The following is a 10,349-nucleotide window of genomic DNA, read 5'->3' as shown; positions in this document are numbered from 1 at the left end:
TGTGAGCAATGTTAGCTTCCTCACACTCACTGTCTTTAAATGACATGCCATGCCGAGCACACATATGCAATCTGTTTTGTATGTGTGGCACACCAGGTTGTTTGTGTTGTTTAAATGTTAAAGCTAAGTTCTCCTCATTTATTTCCTCTCACAACCCTGCTGTGTTGATCTGTTCTCTGCCTTTCACCAGTTTCGTTTGATTTCTTCTTTTTTTTGTTTTGTTCTGTGTTCCTTGTGGGGTCCAGTGTTGTGCATTATTCATGTTCCCTTGCAGTGTCTCTGCGATCCATATTTCTTTAGATTGCCATGTTGCCATGATGACGATATTGACTGCAGTGTAATAATGTGTAATTTATGTGTTTTTATTTTGTTTTGCCTTGTGCACTTTCTGTCTGTCTTTCGTGTTTTTTTTTTTACTTCCTGCAGCTACAACTCCCCGATTCCCCAGTATGACTCCAGGTGAAAACTGTGTCTGGTTATTTCTCCCCCTTTTTCTCCTCCCTCCCTCCCTCCCTCCCTGCTCAGGTTTCTTTTCTTCCCGTCTCACTCGATTTTCATCCTCTAACGTCCTCCTTGGTTGTGCCCTAACCTGCCACCAGTAGTGGCACTCTAACCCCTGGATCATGTCTGTCCTCCATAGCCGTGAGTCTGGCCCTGGACTGGTACAGATCTGGCCAGACTCACCTGCTATTCAGGATGGTAGACATATTGACTGTAGTCTAGAGATGCTTTTGCATTGCACTTACTTACAGAAATGTACCAAACATTCACAAGCTAAACCAGAAGGCAGCTGATTCTGGACCTCATCCGGCCCTGATGTGGCCCTGATGCGGCCTAGAACTGGCCCTGATGTGGCCCTGATGTGGCCCTAATGTGGCCCTGATGTGGCCCAGGTGTAGCAAAGAACCCGGGTCAGCTTCTCTCTGGTGATCCTCAGGCTTCTCTTCAATCTTGGCTGACTGAGTGCATGGGGTTACTATGCCTCGCAGCATTTGTGTGGTGCACTTCTTGAGCCGATACACAAGTCCACTGTTTAAAATCACAGGAGGGCTTTGATTGCCCACCAGATTAGGAGAACAGAGGGAAGAGTGATGCCTGTGAAACACTGCTGCTAGCTACTCATTCATACACAGACACCCATTCAGTACGTGGGAGGAACCTTCACCAGGGCAGCAACTGTCATAGCGGGCATAATACAAAAAAAAAATCATTAAAATGCATATTCATATTTGGCTCTACACACCACATAGGCGTAAAGGATGATGATGATGATGACACATATACAGTATGTAATTTTATACACTCTTGGATATGGATACACCAGTTAAGGGCCATCACCGCAGAGAAGAAAAAGCATAATTTGTGATATTCAGGATGTCCCACTATGTGTTTGATAAGTACATGGGTGTAGGTAGTGTGGTGTAAGTCAGACAGCAGCTGAGGCTCTGATCTGGGAGTATTGTGTTCTCTTTTTAATGTCACAGCATAATATAACACAGGCTATTATAATATAATATAATGAAATATATGTGACGTAATGGCTTTGGCTGTGCACGGTAGTGGCTTTATCCACACAATGGGACCTTGCTTTAGCCATAGTCAGCTCAGTTGCTGTTAACCCTTAAATAAGCTTGACTTAACTGATGTCATAGCGATAGTGTTCATTACACTTATTGATGTAATGTCATTCAGGTACCTGTAGATGTATTTGTCGTCATAATACACTGTAGACTTTGGATTGTGTTTTAGTGAGTGGACTCTTGAGAAAAGGGTTTCCTGTGCCAGTGTCGAACCCAATGCCAGTCAGTGGCAGTGTTAAATCAATAATTTATAGTGTGCTCGACAGGGAGATGGAGGCTGCGGGATCGTATGAAAGCTTCTGGCATGCTGTACCCAGAGTCATCTCTAATTTATTCCTTCCTTCCTGGAACCAATGATTACTAAAAAACGAGCATTGCCAAATCTCATTTTTCAGAGAGCGAGATGCCCAGACCTATAAAACAGCAAACAATTCTCTCTCTCTCTCTCTCTCTCTCTGTCTGTCTACTGATTTTTATTTCTCTTCTATTTAATCATTGTTCTTTTCTCCCCTCTTTCGCTCTCTCTCTCTTTCACTCTCTCTCCGTCTTGATTTATTTTGGTCGGTGTGTTTGGGTGTTCCGTGGTCACAGCATGAATTGTGTTCGTTCTCACTCGTCGTGTCTGTGCCGTGGGTTGTACAATCTGCCTCTCTCTCTCTCTCTCTTTCTCTCTCTCTCTCTCTCTTTCTCCCGTTCACTCTTCCTCTCTCTCCCTGTCTCTATCTGTGTGTCTCTCTAACTCTGTCGTCTGCTGTTCTGGCAGGTTTCTGGTCAGCTTCATGGTGGACGCTCGCGGTGGGTCCATGAGGGGCAGTCGTCATGACGGCATGCGCATCATTATCCCGCCCAGGAAATGCCAGGCTCCAACACGCATCACGTGTCGCCTGGCCAAGCGCCACCGCCTGGCCTACCCGCCCCCCATGGTGGAGGGAGAGGGGCTGGTCAGCAGGCTAGTGGAGATGGGGCCGGCCGGGGCGCAGTTTCTGGGGTGAGGCAGCCATTTTGGCTCAAATGCGCTCACTGTGCCGGACATTGTGGATCACATCTAGTTAAATTCTATGAATGAAACTAGTGACGTCTTAAAATGGTGTGGGTATCTAAAGGGTCTAAACATCTTTAACGGCTAAATAATAAAAGCAACATAATTCTTGGCAGCACAGTTCTTGGCAAAACAGTGCTGCACTGTATTGATTTTCCCTCCATTCCCCAAAGGATCCTTTAAAGCCTCAGATAAGGGATTCTTTGTGGAGCAATGGGAAACCTGTGTGTACTTTACTGATCTGGTTTAGCGGTTCTCAGGTTGGACGTGCCCTTTAAAAGAACCTTTTAGGGACACAATATTGTTTGTCTCATACAATGTCACACAAAGCACTCCAGTGAAGAACAAGGTTTTGAATTGTATGCTGCTGAGTTGGATGGTTGAAACGGCTGAAACGCACCCCTGTTATTTCTGTGAGTTTAGCTCAGTTTCACTGTGTCTCACTGCTTCAGGCCTGTGATAGTGGAGATCCCCCATTTTGGCTCCATGCGTGGGAAGGAGAGGGAGCTGATCGTTCTGCGCAGTGACAACGGCGACACGTGGAAGGAGCACCAGTACGACGCCCGACCTGAGGAGCTCCTGGTGCTCCTCAATGGCATGAACGAGGGTATAACACAGATTTGTGAACATTTATGAACATAATAAAGTAGTGTGCCAGATTGACTTGGAATACATGTATAGAATAGAATACACTGGATATGTTGGATCTAGCACCTGTAATTATTCCTGTCACTTGGTTTTTGTCGTATTGAATAAAATACTTATTTGTTCACAGAGCTGGACAGCCCTATTGAGCTGGAGAAGAAGCGTATCTGCCGGATCGTCACCAGGGATTTCCCACAGTACTTTGCGGTGGTGTCGCGGATCAAGCAGGAGAGTGACTACATGGGTCCAGAGGGTGGGGTCTTGTGCAGTGAGACAGTTCCCATGGTGAAGGCATCTTTTCCACCAGGTGCTCTCACTAAGAGGATCCGAGTGGGTCTGCAGGTAGGACATCTCACCTGTGTGTGTGTGTGTGTGTGTGTGTCCGGCGTGTGTGTGTGTGTTTTTCAAATCACAATTGTTAGTAACAACAAAAGGTTTTGAAATATTGTGGGTTCGGGTGGGTCGGGTCAGAATAGCTACAAGAAGCGTTATATAAGTTATAAATAACCTACAGTCTTGCACCGATTTGCCTGCAATATGCTAAGCTATGCATTAGGCTAACAGTCGGATTTCCATCTTATCCTCTCCTCTCTCTGTCTCTCTGTCTCATACACACACACACACACACACACACCAGAGGGTGGAGGTCCTATTATGTTCTGACTGTCAATAATCTGTTTTTCCAAACTATGAAGTATCACACATCTCTCTACACCTGATAGGCTTTTATGATAGCCTATAATTTATAATATCATTTTTAATTACAGTCTATCCTAATATAGTGCAGCCTATCAGCAGTCTTATCATAAATTTGCGGTTATTGTTTTAGCCTACGAGTGTTTTCCCTAAGTGGTATCCCTAGATTTTGTTTAGATTACACCACCAAAACTTTGTGGGTCATTTAACACATATTTTTGTGGGTCTGGTGGTGTGGATTGGTTCTCATGACGGGTTGGGTGAGTGTGGGTATTAAAAAACCCAGACCCGTGCATCACTACTCTCTGGGGTCATTAACCCCTCTCCCTTATCTAAGGCTCAGCCAATCCCAGAAGATCTGGCCCAGGCTGTGGTGGGTAACCGTGCCTCCTTTAGCCCCATCGTTACCGTGGAACCACGGCGGAGGAAGTTCCACAAGCCCATCACCATGACGATCCCCGTACCACCCCGAGTGAGAGAGGTGGCAGCCAGCGGACGGAGGGGTGACTCTGCCCCCGGCCTGAGGCTTCTCTGCAGCATTACAGGTAAGTCAGAAGGAGACACATCACATTCTAGAATTCACTCCACATTCTGGAGCGCACCCAAAATTCTAGAACACATCTCACATTGTAGAACACATTTCACAATCTAAAATATGTAAACTTTCTAGAAAAAATCAAACATTCTAGAAAACATCTAACATTGTAGAACACATCCCACTTTCTAGAATACGTCAAACATTCTAGAACACATCAAATATTCTAGAAAACATTCCATAACTGATCCCTCACTCCAGAATACATGCTTCATTCCAGAATACATCCCACATTCCATAACTCATCCTAGAGTGAAAAACTGTATGAGGTCTGCTGTTACTCAGAGCCCTGACTGTGTGTGTGTGTGTGTGTGTGTCTTGCAGGAGGAACATCTCCTGCTCAGTGGGAGGACATTACAGGCACTACGCCACTGTCCTTTGTCACAGACTGTGTGTCCTTCACAACCAACGTGTCTGCCAGGTAAGTAATTTCTCTCTGTGTGTGTGAACAGAGGACTGTATGTGTGTGTGTGTGTGTGTGTGTGTGTTGAGGTGACTGGAGGCCCTACTGCATTAGAGCGTTTTGCTCAGCGCTCGGTCTGGGACATAGAGTTCACTCTCCCTGCCCTTGCGTGTCCAATTATTATAATCACAAGCGTCACCACACGCATAATCACGTCAAACTCTTAGGATGCTGACATTTGGTTGCTAGGCAGCTGCGGGAGAGGAATTAGATTTGGAATATGATTTGATTAGGAGACTTGAAGATTTGCAGAGAAGTGAAAATATATCTCCAGTGATCGGTTATGGCTCCATACATAGTAATAGAAAACGGAGAAAACATCTCATCTGGAAATATATAATGTAAACAATAATGTAAAGACAAACCCTTTTAACCTCTTTGGGGATGTACATGAACATTTGCAAACATGCTGTACATACCAGATCTTCCCATGGTGAATGTAAATACTAAACCTAAACCTAAACGTTTGTAGGCTTGGAAAGAGCTCACAGAGAAAGCATCTGACAGGAGCATGGATCTGTTCTGATCGGTTCTAATCTGTTCTGATCTTGGCTGGGCTGGATCCACTCATATGGTATCAGACTCGTGAGGTGTTCATCTAGACTGGTGGTGCATCCCTACAAACCCTGCTGTGTTCGCCGTGGCCTGGAAACAGTCAATTTGGGGTTTGTTTGGGTTGAAGAGGTCACAAATGGGTCTAGACCAAATTACACTAAAAGTGGTTGTTATTTTGGCCTACTTCTGTTAGCAGCGTCCCTAACCTAAATGTCTCGTTTTCAACTGACTTTCAACAGAGATTTTCCAGGCTGTATTGCACAGTGTGTGGTACTGATTGACACCACCAGGGTGCTGCCCCTCATAGACTTGGAAGAGATAATATAAAGCAGGCAAGCCTAGTCAGTTCAATTAGAATGAGATCAATAAGAAACAGATCATATATATGTCCCCTTCAGATCCACAACCAGATTCGTAAATTATCTGCATCCCTTAGGGGGAGCTTAGCCTTATCTTTGGTGGATGCAGTAGATGAGTGAAAACAGTATAGATATGCATCTGTGTTTGATGGAAATACAGTTTCCCCTCCTTTCCTCTTCGTCTCCCTTATCCGCAATGACCCCATCCACACACACACACACACACACACACACACACACACACACACACACACACACACACACACCTGCTGTTATTTTACACTCACTGCTCCTTGTTCCACTTTTCCTGTTTTCTCCTTTCTCCTCCACCCCGCTCATCCTCCCATCCTCACCTCATCGCCTGTCCTCTCCCTCTCCTCCTCTGCTGCCCTTATCTTCTGGTAGGTTCTGGTTGGCTGATTGCCAGCCAGTGCCGGAGACGGTTGGCCTGGCGGCGCAGCTGTACCGAGAGTTGATCTGCGTTCCGTATCTGGCGAAGTTTGTGGTGTTTGCTAAGACACACGACACCATCGAGTCCCGGCTACGCTGCTTCTGCATGACTGATGACAAGGTGGACAAGACGCTTGAACAGCAGGAGAACTTCGAGGAGGTCGCTCGCAGCAAAGATATCGAGGTTTGTGTCTGTCCCATATACATGGATGCACACACACGCAGACGTTGAAGTGTTTGTTTGTCTCATGTATACATGCATGCCTGCACACACACGCCTGTGTGCGCACACAAACATATATTTGGACCTGGACCCTTACATACAAACACAGACATATATTTGGACCTGGTCCCTTACACACAGACATGCCCATAATCATGCATGGATTCAGACCAGTGCCAGTCGATGACCAAATACAATTGTGTACAACAAGTGTTAAAGGTTAGATGAGTGATTTTGAACCAACCACTTGTCCTGTAATATGAGATATGTGTTCTTGTCTTTTAAAATAAACAGACAGAGGTTTATTTTTGCCTTTAAGATTTGCTTTACATTGGTTCTTGACATGATTGACAGGTTCTGGAGGGCAAGCCCATCTTTGTGCATTGCTATGGAAACCTGTCTCCACTGACCAAGAGTGGGCAGCAGCTCATCTTTAACTTCTATGCCTTCAAAGAGAACCGTCTGCCCTTCAATGTAAAGGTGAGAACGCAAATACACACATGGTGCACACACAGAGATGCAAGGTCACATACATAAACATAGACGGTATCACACAGTCAGGCCCGTCTTCTGGAAAGTGTTGACATGTTTTTTCATTCTCCCGCAGGTGCGAGACTTGGGTCAGGAGCCGTGTGGTCGTCTGTCCTTCTTGAGCGAGGCAAAAATCAGCAGGAGTCACCCTCAGATGGCCATATGCAACCTCAACATCGCACTGCCAACTTATAGGAAGGTAGGACTACACACACACACACACACACACACACACACACACACACACACACACAACACACACAGAGATGTATACACATGCAGTCACACACATGCACGCTCACACAGGAAGATGGTATATAGCCTGCCTCATACAGTCATATGCAGCCTCAACATCTCACTGCTAAGCACAACCACAGGTACAGCTATAGACACAAGCACACACACACACACACACACACACACACACACACACGCACACACACACACATACAGGTACAGCTATTGACACAAGCACACACACACACACACACACACACACACACACACACATACAGGTACAGCTATGGACACAAGCACACACACACACACATACACATACACACACACACACATACACACACACACACACACATACAGGTACAGCTATAGACACAAGCACACACACACACACACACACACACAGACACACATACAGGTACAGCTATAGACACAAGCACACACACACACACACACACACACACATACAAACATACAAATGGACACATGCTTGCGCGCGCACACTCTCATGTACATGTACATGCACATGCAAACATAACACACAAACATACGCATATGGAAGTATACATGCGTGTACAGATAGACACATACTCTCTATCCACAAATGCAGACTATGCAGCACATATACATGCCAATACACACCTGAACCTATTCAACATGGCTCAGTTTGCCTTTCATAAATGAACCCAACCTGCTTTAATTTGGAGAAGCTGTTCTTTTTGTTCAATCATGTTTTGGCCTTGTTTGCTGTGACAGATACCCAGCTCTGCTCTCATTCTGTTTTCTTTGCCTTCCTATTATACGCTTCTCTCTATGACCACCACCTTCTGTCTGTAACATTTCATCACCCACCCCTCCCCCTTCACCATCCTGCAATGCCTCATGGGACGCTACAGGAAATGGAGTCTGATCCTGATGATGAGGTAAATATGGGTAACCATGCCAACCTTACCAGTGGGCTAGGTCTACTTCGTGTTCGTGTTTTGTTTTTTGTTTATTTGGGTTGTTTTTTCTGTCAACATTAGACTTATTGGTAGTGATAATGCCCTAGTCAGCTGGTCAGAAGCTGTTGACAGTTTGCCAGACAGGGAAGAAGTTGTAATGCTGGATATACTGAAGGAACCTTGTGAAGACATTAAGTTTCATTTTATGAAGAGTATGACTGCTTTACTCCATATCTTTCTAAGAATAAAGTGCAAATGTACATATGTGGTTAATCAAGACCATAGATATTGCCGATATTTCTTGTAGCATCCTGATTTAAGTTTTGTTTAATATTATAACCTGATAAATAATACATTTAAATTAGCTGCTGACAACTTTCATCTTTATCTATCTTGTTTTAGATGTTAAAGTTGATTTACATTTACAGTTATTTACATTTGTGGATAAGGTCTTCTGAGACAGTCAGTGAAGATGGTTTAGTTGACATTTGGTTAGAAGCTCCCCTATGGTGGAAATGTAATCAATAGTTAATGTTACAGTTATAACCACCGAACATAAATGTACAGATAGTATGACAGCATTTGGATGATGATTTAGTGACGAGGCAGGTATTATGATTTTTTTTTAGTTTTTCTTGTGTGATCAGGTAGAGAAATAGCACCCCCTTCAGTCCAAGTAGCTGTACTACTAGAAAATGGAGGCTGCAGCACGTCGCTGCGATCTTTCCTTTGCTTCTCTCTTACTTGATCTGCAGCTTTGCTCGTTTCCCATCATTTCTGTTCCATAATCCCACTCAAGGTATTAGAGTGAGTAGGAAAATAGGACAAGTAATACATCAGTTTATCATTTCTGAGTTTGCCACGTCTTATTTTACCATCATAAACAGTTAATACAAAATAAATATACATCATATGGTTATGTAGTATAATTATGTCCCTCTCTTTGGTATATAGAACATTTAATAACCCTTTTACTCTTCTGAAGGACATAAATGAGTGACGCTGTTGAGTGCAGCCGCAGTGTAGTTCATCTATCACATCATGACTCAGACCACCAGAGTCATATCAATGCAGGCCTCCTATTGGCCAGCCCACTGTAGAACATCCTCTGAGATTACCCACAGTGCAGTGCAACAGGGAACCCAATTGCAGGTGACTCTGTGCAGGACCTGGACAGCATCTGGATCAGGCCTGGTTGTATACCAGAGCTGGTACCTGCCAGGTCATGTGCTTTAGTGTGAGCATCTGGGTCAGCGCAAATAAGCAGCGATGCTGTCACCGTAGAGGTGAACTACTGTTATTTACTTATCTGTATGTTCCTGGCGAAGAGATATACGTTATATCAGAGGGGCACTATGACTTGTTTTAATGTGTAAGGAATTATGACATTTAGGCATTTGTTTTACCAGTCTTGTTTTTTTAGTCATAGACACAAAACAGGGTCATTGCAGTTCAAGTGGGATCCAGGTTGCGTACCTCTAAACATTTTTTTTGTTAAAGGTCGTTTGTTTTGTTTGGTTTTCCAGAATGAAAACAAAGAGCGACGTCATGCCTTTGCGTCTCTAGCTTTGCGTAAACGCTACAGCTATCTGTCTCCCCCAGCATCCAGTGAGTCCCCATTTCCTTTTTTAAACACTCATTCACACAACACACACACACACAATATACAGCTATACATTTACATCTAATATAATGCCATAGCAGAGAACGTCCACAGTGTAATTATTGTATTTTGCAAAACATTTTGATTACATTGTTTGTAGAACAGTCATACAATTTATAATGTATGTCATTTACTTCCACCAATTTCCATTATGATAATCCAAAACTATTGTTTAATAAGGTTGTATTCAAGGGTGATTATGTATTTTGCTCAGAGGACAATTGTATTAATGTAGATCTAAAATATTTTATTATAAGAATGTTTTGCAATATTTGCCAATATTATGTCATACCACGTGGTCATTTCACATGGTCTTCATGCCACATTGCATGCCTTTGTCATGGCATACATCGCATGGTTTATTGCTGC

At 43.9% G+C, this 10,349-nt stretch overlaps 1 protein-coding gene across 14 annotated transcripts in view; it reads left to right on the top strand.

The window, feature by feature from the left end:
• Positions 1 to 10,349, top strand: part of ank3a (ankyrin 3a) — a 106,162-nt gene that overhangs the window by 70,635 nt on the left and 25,178 nt on the right. For 8 of the 14 annotated variants that reach the window (XM_031579154.2, XM_031579149.2, XM_031579148.2 and 5 more), the window contains 10 exons: positions 2,344 to 2,568; positions 3,072 to 3,226; positions 3,395 to 3,606; positions 4,298 to 4,505; positions 4,880 to 4,976; positions 6,338 to 6,566; positions 6,960 to 7,085; positions 7,213 to 7,335; positions 8,270 to 8,296; positions 9,844 to 9,925. In XM_031579154.2, coding sequence (XP_031435014.1) covers positions 2,344 to 2,568; positions 3,072 to 3,226; positions 3,395 to 3,606; positions 4,298 to 4,505; positions 4,880 to 4,976; positions 6,338 to 6,566; positions 6,960 to 7,085; positions 7,213 to 7,335; positions 8,270 to 8,296; positions 9,844 to 9,925 — 1,484 coding nt within the window. Of the gene's footprint in view, positions 1 to 426; positions 460 to 2,343; positions 2,569 to 3,071; positions 3,227 to 3,394; positions 3,607 to 4,297; positions 4,506 to 4,879; positions 4,977 to 6,337; positions 6,567 to 6,959; positions 7,086 to 7,212; positions 7,336 to 8,269; positions 8,297 to 9,843; positions 9,926 to 10,349 lie in introns of all 14 variants that reach the window. The other 6 variants (XM_031579146.2, XM_031579145.2, XM_031579143.2 and 3 more) reach the window with 1 other exon arrangement.

Source organism: Clupea harengus, chromosome 13 (genome assembly GCF_900700415.2).
Source record: "Clupea harengus chromosome 13, Ch_v2.0.2, whole genome shotgun sequence".
Classification (NCBI taxonomy): domain Eukaryota; kingdom Metazoa; phylum Chordata; class Actinopteri; order Clupeiformes; family Clupeidae; genus Clupea; species Clupea harengus.
The sequence above is the reverse complement of the archived record's forward strand: the minus strand, read 5'-3'. Positions and strand labels throughout refer to the sequence as shown.